Genomic DNA, 17,448 nt, shown 5'->3' on the forward strand with positions numbered 1-17,448 from the left:
TATGTTCACTAAAGGATGAAACATAATTTGACGGCGAAATTATTGTGCTGTCACAAATTAGGTAGTTTGTTAGTGCGAGGAATTCATCTCTTGTGCGACTCCTTGCAGAATTTTTTTCATAAAAGCTCCCAAAAATAGAAAAATTAGGTAAATGAAATGTCATAATAGGAGTCGAATGGTGTAAATTATGGATTAGCGAGAATGAATCAGATGTAATGAAAAACTGAACCGTTCATAGTACATTAAAAATTCAATTTCGAAAAATAACGTGGGGCCATTAATAACGCGTAGGAGTGAAGCGCGAAATAAATCAATTGCCATTATGCCGGTTAAATTCGCACATTAAAACGAACATCCATCTTTTCAGCGAACAGATCGAGTTGCTTACACGCTGGAATCGTCGAAATGCCCTCCATGTCCTCATTTGAATAGCATAATTTGATCTCCGCGAAGAAAGAATTCCATTAGTGTTAATAGGAGTTTTTCTCACACTAGTTCTTGTGTCGGGAATGACACCTAATGCAATTGCATAAATAACCGACTTTTCTTTAATGGGTTAACTTTTAATTAACGCGCTTATTGCGGGGAGATTTTCAACCAAGGATGAGTCAACACGTCGTGAAAATCTCATTTAACACATAAATTAGAAGAAGGCGAAAAATTCTCCTGGTAGTCATTTACGGATAATTTTCTCAAGTACTTGAATTAATTAGACGGGGCTCGACGCACTGCAATTAACAAAAATTTCCATTATTGCATTATCGAGGGCTTTTTCCAACTCTTTTCAGACATAAAGTGATTATTTACTCAGCTACTGCGAAGGAAAACGACGGTTTCCAGCGAATTATGAAAAAAGATTTTTTCCAACATTTACTTTTTTAATTTACACTAATTGTAACTTCATCTTAAGGACCTCTTTCCTAAAACATAACTATAAATTTCTAACTCGGTCCAGGTCTAATATAACGTATTGGAAAGATTTAGTTAAGGTGCTCGAAAAATAAAATGGTATGGGGTAACTTGAAAAATGATTCAAAATGCCTATTTTTTTGCAAGTTACTAAAAGCAAGCTCTGGTGACAGGACGTAACAAAAAAATGTGAGTTACATTTTTTCCATGAAAAAATCAAAAAGTGTAGTATAAAATTAATTTATACCTATTTTCTACGTATTGCCACTACAAAATAATATGCTCTATCATGTAGTGAAAACCGCATTCAAAAATATTAATTTGTTTTTGAGTTGAGTAAGAACTTTTAACATTGATTCTCCCTATCTCTGAAAACTGTATTGACACTCTTAAATTTAACACAATTATTTAATTATTTTGAAAATTCTAGATTGGGATTGGATCGCAGAAATTCACTTGAGACAATTAAACAGCAGTAGCAAATTCGCTAAATATTTAGCATTTATTGGATATCTTAGGTACATACTCGTACTTTGGTATGAGTATAATGAGCTGCATTCTGTAATTTACTTCCGGTTCTGGAAAATCTATGCTTTGTTCAGGAAATGCATAATTTATTGCAAAACAGGTTTCATAAGGAACTCAAATAAAAAGATAGTTTGCCTTTCTACGTTAAAAGATTAGTTAATGTGTGTTTGAGGTAGCGCTGAAAGGGTTTCTCCAAGTAAAATGTGAAATTATCTTTCTCCAAACTCTCTTGAGCCTTAGCTATTCAAATGTTTTGAAAGCTTTTAAAGATTTGTCAGACATTTGAAGATTGCAAGTAAAGTAAGTAGCTCTGGATTACTTTATAAGTGATCAATGTAGTGTAAAGCTTGAAATAAGTATTGAATGTTATGCCATTCTCAAATAATGCGGTAAGCTTTAGAAAATAGCAAGATAATGCCAAGCATTCTTTCGTGAGTCGGGTGCAATTTTCTAGTCCAGGTGAAATGGAATATATAGGAAATTCAGCAAAGGCACTTGTTGTGAGCTAGAGCCCTGGAGTTTTTCCTTGAATAAATAAAACACTGAAATATTAATGGCTCCATTTTGTACCAGCTGAAAGATTTGCACTCGTCGGCGTGTTGTCGCAACTCCACTAAAAATAATTATCCCCTTTCAACTTTATTCGAACTGTTTTCCTTTTGTGTAAAAGCTTAATAATGAGATAACGTCGTGCTATAACGGCCTATAATGGAACAGCCCACGGCAACAGCTTGTTCATTTTTCCCCTATTACGGTGCTTAATGGTATTTCAAGGGCGGTGAATATTCTATCGACGTGTGTGAAACAGATCTTCGATTCATGCTTTGAGATTAAAACGCTGATGCGAATTTTAGTGCGAGGGTCAGTAATTTTGGCGAAACGTCAGATGGAATTGTATTTTTATGACAATGGGGGTGCGAGTTGATTAGGAACTGAGGGATGCACGCCTGCAATAAAATAACTCGTCGACATAAAAGTTAAGTTGGGCGAATAATTTCGAGGCGCCGAAACACAGGTGAAATGCGGCACTTAGCCGAAAACCCTAATATTAAAGTTGGGCGAAACCGAGCCCGGATTGAGTTGTTACGAATTACCAAAAATTCCACGGCCTGCAAATCTAGTTTCACCATTGTGCTGCAAAAACATCTTAAAAATAAAAGACTTCTAATGAAAAAGCTCTCGACACAAGGAGAAAACTGTTGTGTATTCAGTTTTGGCAGACTTTTTAATTACGCTTTTCGTGATTATTTGTTAATTAAGTAGTATCAAATTTTATCGGCAATCCATTTTCCCAAGATACTAACATTTTTAGAAACCTTGCATTTGTTCTGCAAACACTGAATTATTACAAGCACTTTAGTACTTGGTTTCATCGATTCCAAATCCTTTAAACCGTCTGTAGAGTCCAAATTTCAACTTACGTAACTTTGCTTGCTAATAAAATGTGTTAATGAGTCAAATATGGGGTTTTATTACTGGGTAGGTCTTACTTTTTAGCCAAAAGCTAAATTCTAAGCAAATGTCGCTTATTTCCCTGGTTTACGTGAACGACATGCTATAAACTGTAGCAAATGTTTTCTTAACTTGGATTTTTAGCCCTGTCTTTAATTATTATCTAACTTTTAGTATCCATGTTTCATAATTTTGAGTGTTTTTAGTCTCAAGTTACGCCTGCATTTCGTGTAAATCAATACATGGTTGTTTTTTCGCGTCTGGGTGATCAATTTCCTGCTAACTACCTCGATGAGTGTAGGGTTACAAAATTTTTTGTTGCTTTCATTAGTGGATGAGTTCGTGATGAGTCATAGACGATCTAGAGGATTTGAAGTTGTTGGATTAAAGCAAAGTTATAACCGTAATATTCTTTTTATTGATCGTTTATGTAGATTTCGTTACATTTAGTTCTATATTTTAAAATGAATATACAGTACAGTCATAGAAAATATGTAATTATATACAATTTGATAGTACAATTATAGTTTTGTAGTTAATTACAAGCGACGATTTGAAAAGTAGGGTACGTTCGGGTCTCTTATTAAAAGTGGAACACCAAAAAGCAAGAACTATGAATGTATGTATGATCTGGAAGAGCGCGTTCACGTCGCGTCGTCTGTTTGGTTCCATTATCTCAAGTCAATATAAGGGTACATAATGACGCATAAACAATGATACTGTATGCAGGCTAATAAAGGCTCTACTGCCGTGAAAGCGCTCTTTACATCTGGCTGAACCTAACCGATTTGTAACTGTCAAAAGATCACAGTTCATCCACTACAACAATTTCAGAGAATTTTCGCCGAGACGATAGAGATAGCGCGCATCAAGCTCTTGTTTATCTAAATTAATAATACTGTTGCGGTGCCATCAATCACAGCGCTGTTTGTCTATGCACAAACGGTTCTGAGATCATAACTTTCGTAGCTGCGACGGACACTCCACCCTCTCTATCATTTCGAAAATAAGCTACGACACACGCGTCCATGGAAGCCCGTAGGAAACATACACGAAGGGTCAAGCACTAGGTACACCAACTATAGAATTTTAAATCGATTTCGTCGATAAGGCACAGAAAAATTTCATTAAAAAAAATCGTCCGTTAACCCTGTGTCCAGACTCTTGGTCCGCACCTTTAGCACCACGATTTCAACAAGTCACCAGTGCCGCGCGCACCAGTTTGAGCCATTCTCACACTTCTGTCCCGTCTTCACCTTCATCTTCAAACAGCGGTCCCGTGGAAGTCCTTTTCTTAGGCTTAGGAGGAGGAACCGGTGCTATTTTAACTTTTCCATCGGGCATGGAATTCCTCCTATTATCCGGACTCCTCAGCGCCTCGGCATTCGCCTTGGCCCACTGTGTGGTCGACGGGGACAGTTTCCCGGCCGTGGGGGGCGGCTCGTTCTCCGCGATGGGGTCGCAGCTGGAGGGGCTCATGGGGAAGAGTCGTATCGACTTGGGGGTGGTGGCCTCTCCTCCAATTTTGTTCAAGGACAGAGCCGAGCTGCCGTCCACGGTGGTTCGAAGACCCAGGTTGTCGTAGAGGGGTTCCTCTACGTCGGAGGTCGTGGGGGTGTCGGTGCTCCATCGCTGGCGGGGTCGGCGTGGAATCGTCACGTAGCCCTGACGGGGCACTCGGGCGGGGGGACCCACGAACGGCGATTGCGATCTGGAGTAAGGAAGAGTTCGGTAGAGGTTGTTGGAGTCGTATAGTGGACTGTGTAATGGCGATTGTGGACCGTGATGTGCTGGTAAACGGGATGTGTCTGCTACCGTCGAAGCTGAACTACCTGCCGGGGATACCTGGCACATACGAGGCGGGAAAGGAAGAAGATCTGGAGGGTAGGTGTGATTACCGCGGTAATCCGGTTCCAGGAGGTTCTGCGATTTTCGGTATGACGGCATATCGAAGTCGAACGAACGGGATTCGTCGTCGCCTGCTGCGAAGAAAATAATTGTTACAACTCAACAAAAACATAAATTTGTACACAAAAACAGGCTTTGACCACAATGCATGCAGTATGTATGTACGTCCTTCAAATATTAATTTACTAACCCAGTAAAATATTTCCCCCAAATCGACATTAAACAAGGGAGCAATATTTATTTGTGTCGTTCCCCAAGAAACACAAGTTACTGCGGAAAATATGATGAAATGAATGCAGTTGTTTCAGATATAAAAAGTAGCTTATACGTTTGCTTGAAACAAAATGCTACAGTTAAAAAAAGTTGGCGTATTTACTTAAAAAACATTAATTTTCTTCATTATTAGTTGTGTTGCAAAAGGTTCCCTTTGTGTAGATTTTTAATATATACAATTTAATAATCCAGGAATAAACAACAATTAAATCAGATTTCGAAAAAAAATTGTCTTTCACAATCAACAGTTACATTAAATTTCGGGTTTTTATAACAGTCATTAAAAACTGAATTTCTGAACAGGAGGTGGCAAATTTTCCACCTTATCAGATAAAACATTAAAGCTCACTAAAGCAATGACGCCAAAATTAATCTATAAAATGGTTTAACTGACCAAACATGCAAAGCGTTTTGATAGAAACCATTGTTATACTCGTAATAAAACAATTAATTCATTTCTACTGCAAATATTGCAAAATTAATTTGGAAAACTAATAACTGCTCTTTCCAAAGCCTAGACTTGCCTAAAATGGTGAGAGATGAGTCTCTAGGAGTAAATCTATAACAAAACAAACTCATTATTAGCATAAGTTTAAATATCAACTAATAAATGATTGCAATAGAAATGAGTTTTGGACAATTTTACATTATGTATAAACTTGTAATGATTTTCAAACACCAAGGGTAAATAGTATATTATGATACGAGTTTTATAAGAAGCATTTTGTCGCACGCACGTGTTCGACAAAATAATTTATGGAACTTGTTTATTACGAAAACATTTTTAATCGAAATTGCTTCAAGTTGGGTGAGTTTAAAACTAAAAACACTCTACATGTAAATAAACGTAGGGGAAATTAATTATTCGCATGTAATGTGATGGTGATTAAATTGTCTAAAATAATATTATCAAAATTTTGACACTAACAGTCAGTATGAAACTTAGTACTTAGAAAGAAACTTTTTTTTACATTTCTCTGCACTTTTCGGACTCATCGACAAATAGGTCCACCTATCTACGAGTAAGTATATCGTATTCAAAATTCTCCGCTCTATTTATTTCTGACGGCGAAAAATCTTTTTAGGCTTGCGAACAACTCTTACTTATCGACTTTCAAAACATAATACATTTATCTCATGGTATCTCACGCATACTAGTACAATAAGTTTTGGGGTAGTGTGAGATGGAAACTTTTTATTACCCATAAAACGAATAAAAATAAAATTACAAAAACCCGTAACAAAAATTTGTCGAGTTTACGAAAAACTTTTTTTCCAGTGATCTGTAATATTATTTTTTTTTCTAATTTTTTACGTCATTTCCGATGAGCCATAAAAAAATTAGAGTAATGTCAATTATAACGTGAAACTCTTCAAAACAGAACAAAATTAGCATTATTTCTATAAATTAACTTTCCAGGTGAATTACCATAATAAAATCCATTACATTTATTTTTAATTAGTTTAAGTACGTTGTTATACCTGGCCAATTTAACAAATTTGTTGGTAAAATTTCAGATTCCGTATTGCGTATGCAAGCTCTTTACTCCTTATAGCTATTTGAAATAAACATCACGTCAGAGAATCCACGAAATTTCGCCAAAGTCTTGCAATTTTCTCTCAACTAGTAACTACATCTCGTTACTTAACGAACCAAGTGCATCCGCAGCACTATGAAACTTACCAAAAACCGAGTCGCTGTCTAGCAGATTCTTTTTAGCTTCGCTAACTTCCGTTCCTCCACTGTTTACCGATGGAGGCACTGAACAGATTCTGGGGGGCTTCATCACGGGGTTAACGTCCGTAATGAGCGACTTCTCCATATCTGGCTGGCCGTGAAGTCTTATACACTCGTCGGAGGAGTCCTGCAGGTCCCTCCTCTTGGTCGCCATTCCGTGCGTGTTTTTCCTGCAGCAGCAGCACACGAGGATGAGAATCACCACAAGGGCGATTATTCCACCAATGCTTAACGCTATCACTACGGGAAGAGTCGCCCCGAGGGCGAGGGGGCCTCCTCCTCCAATTCCCCCGATGGAGGACACGATCAAACTCACGTTTTTCTCGTCGGAGCCTCCCGGATTTTTCGCGACGCACTTATATTCGCCTTTGTCGCGGTAATTCACGTTTGTTATTGTCAAATTGTTCCAAGTGTAGTCTCCAACTTTGCGTTTAGAAGTGATGAATCGCTGGGTGTTGAGTCGGGGGTCCCGGTCGATGATTCTCCCGTTGGAGACCCAGTCTACGTCGGGTTGGGGGTCTCCGAGGACGCGGCAAGTAAGTGTTATGTTACTGGTCGTGGCCTCGATGTGGGTGCTCGGAAGGGGCTCCACAATCTGGGGAACGCAAGCGAATATGATGTTGTCGTCGGTCCACAATCGGCCCTTCAAAAGAGGCGGCTCTGCACATTGGGTTTGGGTCGTTATTAAATTCGCTCTTTTAGTTTTATTTCGGAACTCTTGGAGGTGGCAATCGCAGATCCACGGATTGGATTCGAGATTCAAGCTGACAATTTTCGGGAAATTCTCCAAGAAGTCAGGACTCATGACTGTCAGCTTGTTGTAAGCCAAGTTGAGATGTTGTAATGCTGGAAGGAGGAAAAACGCCGAGTCATTGATATATTCGATTTCGTTGTGGTCTAATGAAAGTCTTTGCAGATGTGTCATATTGTAAAACAATCCGTGGTCCAACCTCTTCACTTTATTGTGACTCAAGGACAAAATCCTTAATTTGCGATTCTCCTCGAAAATCTTCGATGTTAAAAGACCGATTGAATTTCGCGACAAATCTAATTCGATTAGTAAAAGTAGGCCTTTAAAGGCAGTATCGTCCATCGCACTTATACTACAGTTGACGAATCTTAATTTATGAATGTCTCTAAGCTCCGCACTAACAAATACTTCGCGGCCCAAATAATGCAAAGGATTATTTGAGAAGTCTATTTCGCGGATTTCCGAACTTAAATCTTTCGGTATTTCGCTAAAATCGCGATTCGTACAATCCGCTGTCCTTTTGCCGTTCGACCACACGCACTTGCACTTGTTGCACTTTTTCTCCCAGTCATCGTTGTTCGCCGCTGCCAGACTCCAAAGCACTATCAGAAATATAAGCCCGTGTGCCATTTTCATCTGCAACAAGAAAACGTCGTTCATTAACCGATTCAATTAAAAATTTATTTGAGTTAGGGCTAAGTTATTTGCGCCAAAGGCGGACGAGTAGATGCGAGCAATTTTAATTAAATATTTAGTGAAGAGAACCTTGCGGATGCACGAGGATTTGCAAGATGCCAGTAGTTCGATAAACTAAATTCATATATAAAATATGATACATACAGGGTGATTCACGAGGAATATTGAGACTAACCAAATTTTCGATGCAACCAAAATTACAGTTGTCGCAAAACAACTTGCGAAGAGTAATGGTGGTTGCATCGAGAATTTGGTCAGGCTCATTATTCCTCGTGAATCAGCTTATATATCAAATTACCAGCTGCGTTTTATTTATATAGTTCTTGTTTTAAACATATATAATTAAAATATAAAAATACGTAGGATAAATACCTAAATCGCGTGATTGTTTTATTTAAAAATGACTAGAAATTCTTGCCAACCTTTGCATAACTACATGAAATAGTTATACGCCTTTAGAATGCTACTCAAACACGATGGTTGAAACATATTTCGTGTCAATTTTTATTTAATTTCTCTATTCTTCTCTAATTTCGGTATTTATATTTTGATGTAAAATATTTTCGAGGTAATTATTATTTTGATGTCAACGTCAGAGGAATCAGAGGATTACAGAAATAGAAACATTTGCAGGAAAAAGAGAAAAATAAGCCAATCATGTGGTTGAAATTAGCGCCAGGTAGCGTCGAACTCAATTTTCTCCCGTATTTTAAATTATTAAAATTGTGTTTACAACATCGATTCATCTCCGGTATCTGGAATTCTTTTAAAGTAATAAATGTGTAAAAAACATGCAAGAGAAGCAACTGGAAGAAATATAATTATATAAAAAAATAAATTCGCGTTTTGTTATATCTGGAGAGTTTGTTCGTACACTTAGGCCTCCGTGCTGAACAATAAACCCACTCACCACATCCTTGGTACTCCACCATGCAAGGGGTAAAATATCTTTATCGATTCCTTAATAGTCTTGCGAAAGTTGGAGGAGGTGGCGTAAAATCAAATTTTATTCGGGACTACACCTCCGTCCTAATTTACATTCAGAACTTCAGCTCGTCATTTATTAAAATCGGTTTGTTAGAGACATCCTTCCGCTTGATTTGGCGGAAAGGCGAGAACAACTTTTCCCGAACACACATTCTACAATAGTCCACTAATAAACGTATTAACCCGAACACTTTGTATGAGATGACAATAAAACGTGAAGCAGAGTTGATTCACGATTTGCAACGTTGCCGAGCTTTGTCGTTTACCTGCAACATTCCTTTCCTTCTCGGTACAATACAACCAAGGAAATATCTCAACTCAAGATTGTTAAAAGTAAATCAACCAGTCGGAGAATTAATATTAAAAAGCAAAACTGGAAAATTTCCATTATTCATTAATAATTTATTATTATTACTTAATAAACGACGGAATATTTAGGTCTTCTCTGTCTTCTGTGTTTATTTACCTTACAAGTTTACAGTTAAAACTTCCGCCAGTTATTTTACCAAATACAAGTCGTCTTTAACTCCCAAAATAGCAGTTTGTTATTATTTGGTTACAATAAGCCGCAGAAAAACTACAGAAACATGGCAATGTTGCAAACTGGTTTAACTGAGTCAAAGTTGCGTGTATGGTGTTGGTCAGTGCTTGTCAAATTGCAGTGTTATAAGTTAATTTATTGCCGAGTGACTTGTACTTTTATCGATCTTTGACCAACTAAACGTTTTGTTAATAAAAATCCTTCTTTGTTACTCTACGACCTTATTGCTTATCCTGTCAAAGGTTCATTAAAGAACTGGTATAAAAATAAAAACCTTGCAGCCGTATTAACAGATAATAACTAAATTGCAGTTATTCTATCCGTATTACGCTGAAATTGCTTTAAAATAATTAATGGATCAAGGTTGTGACCCCAAGACTGTTAATAAATAAACTATTGTTTATAAAACACGACCACACGTCCATAGAAAATAATTTAATAATAAAAAAAATATTAGAACATGATACGAGAACTTTTCGAGTTTTGGGAAAAAAACTAAAACGATCTTTTTTTAGATTTATGACAAAACTCCTGTTCCAATAATTAGCGATGAAACGTGATAAAAATTATGTTTAAACACCGAAATTTTTAATGATTCTTATAAAAGTACGCTCAAAATATATTGCATGCGACGATTGTGACTATCTTGTAGGTTCCAAAAAAGTTATTGTTTGCCTAAATCCATAATTTATTATAAAAATGAGTACATTTCAAAATACAAGTACTACATAAATGAATTCCAACTTTATTTTCATTTAAATTTTTAATTTTGTTTCCTTTTTGGTATGTTTTATATAGTTTTGTTTACATGCGTGTTTGCATGTATCTAAATATTGAATTTATTTAAGTATGCATACAAATAAATCGAACTGCTGCCAGCTATCTACCCTTTTTACTTAATTAGGTACATTAATTTGATGTATATGTAAAACTTTATTCACGTTAAAATAAAACACATCCCTTATTAAGAAAAATGGAAAACATTCTGTAGTTACATGAAGATGATTACAAATTTTACATAAAAGTAAAATAAATATTTAAATAAGACATAACACCATAGTATCTGTGACGTTTTTTGGTGAAGCATGAAGAGAATAAATAAGTATTTTATTTCTTTATAATAAAAACTTGTTTTAGATAATGATTTCTAAATTATCACAAATGCGTCAGACAAAAGTTTTAATCGATAAAAAGCAGAGATGACTAAATATCAATTTGCAATTACTAATTTATTAGTCATAAAAATGATTAAAACGTGTGAATGCAACACGAACTTGGATTGTCCTAATTGTTTCATCAGAGTTTTTCAGGGAGTGCCTATGACGGGGTGAAAACTTTTGTGATAACGTATGCCCATGCAGTGTGCTAAAATAGCAAATTAAGCAATGTGTTCTGAAACAAAACTGAATGAAAGAGGAAAAGGAAATTTCATCTCGTCTCTTAATTCAGGAAGTGTAAAAGCGATTTCCACGGTTGTCCCGAAATTTTACTTTATTTAAAAGAAATACATGGACGAAACTGAAAACTAGCTTACCAAAATAACTAATTAAAAATTGACATGAAAGAAAATTTCGCTTTTGCGAGAGGCAAATTTTGATTAATTATTCAGGTGATGGTTGCGGATTTTGAGAGCTGATCACAACGGATGACGGCGGAAATTGGTGATAATTACCTATTAATTGGCTGGGAGATTTAATCGACTGTACACGAAACAACAAATTAAAAACGGTCCACACGCAACAAGTTGGAAATTCGGGCTTTTAAGTTTTAACCTTTAATAAAGGAAACGCTTATTAGCTGCTAGAGGCAGCTTTCGTTTGCCATTGTGAGATTATTTCGTTTGTAAGCTTTTCAGTCAAAAGGTAAACCGAGGGTTTTTCGTTTTAAATTTAGGACAGAAAATATTTTCAATGTAGCCCAGATTAATAAATCAAAAACTAAAAACTCTAATATTGTGAGTTTTAATACAATGTGATAGACTTTAATCAGTCAGTCAGTGAAAAATAATGTCAAGCTAAAGTAAGTGGTGCTTAAAATTTTGCGACGTCATTTATTTATTAGGTACCACTAGCGAAATCAGCTTCAAGCGAGTTTTAATTAAATCAAGCAAATATCAGTGAAAAACGTATCAGGGTTTTCGTAATTAAATCAATTTAATTTCACATGAAATGCCCCAAACTAGGGACTACTGATTACATCATCTCTACTGGCCTTGACATAAAAAATGTTTTCTTTGGGGGAAAATAATTATGCACCAATTAACATGCGCTAATTCCAAACAAACAAATTTGACGTGTAAAATAAATTACTCTTTTAGAAATTCCCTGAATAGAATTAAGAAACAAAAAGCAAATACAATATCGATTAGTAACTTATTTAATTGAATATTATGTTTATGGTCATCATTTTGAGTCAAGATTCTATCAAAACCCTTGTAATTCATATCCAGGCTATTTTTTATTTTCTAAACTTGCGCAGTGGTATTATCAGTGCTGAGATTGGCATTGAAAAATGAGTCAACAACATGCTTCGTTTAGAACACGTTTCCACGTTTCTTTCTAATAAATTTTATTAAAATAGTCTAAAAGTGCCAAAACACTGTTGGTTGTTCAGTTAATTAAAGTATTGTTTGTAAAACCGATTGCAATTAATGGTCGCTAAACACCATTATAAACTCTATTTTGAAAATTTATGAAAGGTTGAACAAACTTTTGGCCACAAAAACGGTTTTGAATAAAAGTGCACTTCCATTGTTAAATTGAAAAGTGTGTCTGCAAACATTTCGTATTTTTGTGCGACGTCTCACTAAAAAATTCAGTGTTGACATTTCGGCTGCTATTAGATAAAAGACAAAATCAGCAGTAAATTTTCAGCTGAAAAATATATCAACAGCAACGTTTTAACAACACCACAGCAATATCCGTATCTGAAAGCTAACATACGACGATTGCCCCAGAATTCATCTTTTTTCCAATAATGGCCGAAACACATAAGAAAGATTTATTGTTGTATTACTTGGAAAAAGATTTTTTCCAATTTAAAATCGGTGCCTATATCGGCTGAAAACCTATGAAAAGTTACATTATCATTGTGTTTAATTAACATAAAAGAGGCAACGCATTTTTGCCTTTCTGTAAAGTTTTAGACGTCTGCTTTGCCATTATAAATTAAAGCCCAATTTAAAATTTAATTTTTCTTGGAGGAACGGGATAAGAACTTATTAAACTTTTTTATACGACTTGCATGTTAAGTTACATCTATATTTTATACAAAAAAAGTTAGACAGGCCGAAATAATTCTTATAAATATTTAAGATTGCTCTTAATTTGGCTTTAATGTGGTTTTGTCTTAGACTTCTCCTAACTTTGTCCATTATGGAATTTTATAACAGACAACGCCGACGAGCTTATTCAATAAAAATTGTGTTAGTCATGCCATCACGCTTCGAACATAGTTAACACAATGAAATCCAGAAATTTAATTTCATCCTAATTAGAATTAGCCTCGTGTGCCTACGGTACTGTTGTTAGCTTATGTGATATGGATATTTCATCACGCGTCGCGTTACAACACGTAAACTTAAAAGGACGATGTGCTTGGAGTGCCATAACAAAACTCCAAATGAAAAAATGCAAAATAACACGTTTTAAAGCGCAACAAAACAAAGTTGTTTAAAAAAATGTGGAGTAGAAAATGTATGTTTCCACAAGTTAATATCACACCTCTTTATTGTGTTTACTAAGTTGTACCTAAAAGCCATAAATAGGAAAAACATCGTCAAATCCTATGCCCAATAACGTAAAAATGTAATCACGAAATGGAGTAATAATCATAAATCCTGTATTATATCGAGAAAATAAAACACTCAAATCCCGTATCGAAATCGGTAACTATAAAATATAAATCACTGTGAGTTGTAAAAAAATACATGCATACACACTAAAGAATATTTTTTTCCTTTTATGACCACCCCGTGGGGTTAGACAAAGACACGTCCAAATCTAATTACCATAGGCATACGACATTATTTTGGGATTATGTAAAAATTGCGCGTGTCGACCCTCATCCTGGAGTTGTTGTTAAAAGTAAACAGCGGTAAAGCTTAATATTTTACCAGTTACTAAGCTATGCATGAGAAGTTCTCTGAGGTCCCACGCGAGATTTAGACATTCATTACCTACGTCGTCTACTTCATTATTTAACTTTGGGCTAATAACCACATGCTTACTGAGCTTTCATTCCTTGTTTTCTCTGTCTTATTTTTACGCCTTTTGCATATTTAAGGAAGGGAAACGCATCAGGTTTTTTTTGTGGTTACAATCGATGAGGTTTAATACAAGATTCCATCCGGAAAGTGGGTGGTTTGTATTTGAAATTACATGATCGGAATGAAAAACAAATTTAATTTACTCTGAGCACAGTTCAAAAAGAGAATAAGCGAAATACGGGTGTAAAACACACTTTGGCCAAGTATTCACGTATTCCATTAGCGTTACTGGTATTTGTATAATAAAGGATAGTGCAGTTACGGACGTTTTACGGCCAATAGATAAGAGGAGACAAATGAAGTCTCTGGACGCAAATCAACTTGCATTTTTTCAAATTTATTTCACCGATTCAACCCAAAAAGTAAAAAAAATGGAAATCTGAAATTATTGAAATCTTAATTTTTGCAAACACCTTCCGTAGACAGAAACATCGTCCTAATAACCTGTTAAACGTCTTAATGAAAGACTAATGACAAGGAGCAAATTGACCAATTGAAAGCAGGTAATGAGCAATAAAACAGAGAAATCTCTGAAAGAAAGCCTTAAAAAATTATAACAACCGCTTTCATGGTTGGTTCTGTTCTGTCTATTAGAGTTGAACATACCTTTCTGATATTCATTTAAAAAATAAAAATACGAGTATAAACCCTTCATTCTCGATCTATCAGTTATTTATTTTCGGTGTGATGTGAAATCGAAAGAAACAAGAACCCCTGTCACTGCTTAATTAAGTATTTATAAGTAAAATGAAGTACTGATACTCAATAAGGAAGAAGTTTAAAATAAAGTTGTACCATAATCCAGATTAAGTTCAACGAAATTCATTAGCTAAAGCTGTTGATTGATTTGAATTATTAGTGAATGCTAAATGGCGACTAACTTGACTTGGCAGATATTGATTTCTCTGAGATTAAAATGCTTTATTAAAATTTCTTCAAAGAGTTTACAGAAAATTTTGAGAAAAAGCAACTTTATTATTTTTTTTCTTTCTAATAAGTCAGATTCCCCTTAAACATAAGTTACGATAAGATTTCTTTGCTTTTATTATTTTAATTTGTTCAATATGAGTAATTACGTAAAAAAATGCAAATTATAGTATATTGAAATTACATAAATATACAGGGTGTCAATTTTAAAACTTGCAATCGGCAATATCTCTAGAATTAAGAAGTTATTGAGAATCACTCAAAACCGTTTCGGTGGTTTTTAGGGGGAATTAAAATGCCATGGTAAGTGACGCTCCTCCACCCACCCTTCAAGCCACAGATACCTTAAGTTGAAAATTTTAAATGGCACGACCCTACTTGCGATACATCGTTGGAAAGCCCATAACAAGCGCTTTTCAAAAATGTCATACAACAGCCTATTTGGTAAAGCCATTTTTCCAATTACTCAAAAACGAAGACGTTAATTTTTTTTTATTATATTCAAGGGTGGATAGAGGTTGTGTTATCATGTAATTTAGTTCCCCCTAGGAACCACCAAAACGGTTTTGAGTGATTATTAATAACTTTTTCAGTTGAAAGAAATTGCCGATTACATTTTAAAATTGACACAGTGTATATTTAATTATAGAAAAATATTGAAATTAAAACGCTATATTTACCATATTTTGCAGACATACAGGGTGCGCCAGAACTCGCGCCCCAGAGAAAAATTTCTAGGAAGATAAGATACCAGGAATGAAAAAAAATGTTTAAAAAGTTCTATCTGTCAAAAAATTTTGACATTTATTTATTAGACATTTGACATTTTTAATGTCTATTTAATGATACTGATGATCTTGTATATGTTTATTTACAATTATTTAGTAAAAGTACAAAAATTTTACTAATAAAAGCCACAAATAACATTAAACAGAGTTACAATTTAGAATACAGCTTCTTTGTATCCTCTTCTAATAGCCTGAAGCAAAAAAACTTGCAAAATTATTTTTCCAACAGGAATAAATAAAGTCAAAGTGCAATATTTAAACTCTCATAACTTTGAAATATTTATAGATAAAATTTTTTAAACATTTGTTCCATGTTCCTGGTATCTTAACTTACATTTTTCACGAGGAATAATGAGCCTGACCAAATTCGAGATGCAACCAATATTACAATTTCGTAGGTTACCTGACCTGATTTTTTGTAATAAATATAAAATCATAGCGAGCACACTTACAATTTGTCAGTTTTGACATTAAAATAATGAAAAAAAGAAGTAATTGAAATACCAAGACTATAATGGGTATATTAAAATACGAATTACAGAAGGCACCCATTCAAGCCTCATCCAGTGGTACTCTTCGCTTTGATAACTTAACAGAATAGTAGATTATGTTATTTGGAGTAAAAGTGATTGTTTATGTGGCGAGCTGAACGTTCATTTTGCCGAACGGAGTGATAATCTACCTTGTACCCCTCCAGAAAATACTGAAAAAGCGAAAGAGACAAGAAAGAGACAACAGTGGTAAATGTCAAAGTAAGTGTCAAGTCAAAGTGAAAACATCTAGGCCTAAAAACAGTGTTTTTACTCCATGCCTGAAAAGTACAACTTTTACCTGTGACGTTTGCGGATAAACCCAATTTTCTCAAAACTAACCTGATCGTGTTAGGAAATGCTGTTTCTTTCGGGATATCATTGGGCATCACACAGACAGCATTCTTCAAACATTCTCCATAAGCTAAAATCATGTCAGTCTTTTCATCATTGGAATAAGTCCACATGGTGTTCTATGGTTCAGATTTTGCTCAGTTTATAATTAATTTGTAGCGTTTGTCAAAAATGACAATGACGATGATTGATGATTGAATAGACATCCTAGATTCAAATTATAATTTTTTTAAAAGTGTCGCAAAGCAACTTGCGAAAGTGTAATGGTGGTTGCATCGAAAATTTGGTCAGGCTCATTATATATACCTCGTGAATCATCCTGTATTTTCACTAATACAATTTTTAAATCAAATGCCCATCCAATAAAGTGTACCTATATGTCAGTTCGAGTTAATATTATTTAAATTCTGAAGCGCTATTTTAACTGACTGCATGCTTCATTTGAACAATGAAAATTGAAATTTATACACAATTTATAGAAATTAGAAATATCATACATTGATTAAAAAAATATATTTTCTATAATAACATTCCCGTTTTCATCAATACATATTAATGTGTAAAAACAAATTCGTTCAAAAACTCATTTATTTCACGAAGTACCTAATTGTAATGGCAGAGTTATATTCTCTGGTCTTGAAGGGCTGCATCGCTGGCATGAACGACCTCTCCCCTCCTGGGGAAACTCCCGGTGAAAAACACGCCAACGCCAAAAATGAATACTAATTTTTTTGAAAGATTTTACTAAAAAGTCTTCTTGTAGCTTGGGAACAAGTGCATAATGAATTTTAATAGGCAA

General features: G+C 34.9%; 1 protein-coding gene across 5 annotated transcripts in view; it reads right to left on the minus strand.

The window, feature by feature from the left end:
* Positions 1–3,296: 3,296 nt before the first annotated feature.
* LOC123005446 (leucine-rich repeat-containing protein 24-like) overlaps positions 3,297–17,448 on the minus strand; it is a 147,750-nt gene continuing 133,598 nt past the window's right edge. For 4 of the 5 annotated variants that reach the window (XM_044399205.1, XM_044399202.1, XM_044399204.1 and 1 more), the window contains 2 exons: positions 6,755–8,195; positions 3,297–4,871 (listed from right to left, as the gene is read on the minus strand). In XM_044399205.1, coding sequence (XP_044255140.1) covers positions 4,123–4,871; positions 6,755–8,195 — 2,190 coding nt within the window. In that variant the 3' untranslated portion in view covers positions 3,297–4,122. Of the gene's footprint in view, positions 4,872–6,754; positions 8,196–9,165; positions 9,501–17,448 lie in introns of those variants that run through there. The other variant, XM_044399206.1, reaches the window with a different exon arrangement.

The sequence above is a fragment of the Tribolium madens genome, unplaced genomic scaffold, assembly GCF_015345945.1.
Source record: "Tribolium madens isolate multiple individuals breed KSU strain unplaced genomic scaffold, Tmad_KSU_1.1 Scaffold_20;HRSCAF=117;Tcas5.2_LG4, whole genome shotgun sequence".
Taxonomy (NCBI): domain Eukaryota; kingdom Metazoa; phylum Arthropoda; class Insecta; order Coleoptera; family Tenebrionidae; genus Tribolium; species Tribolium madens.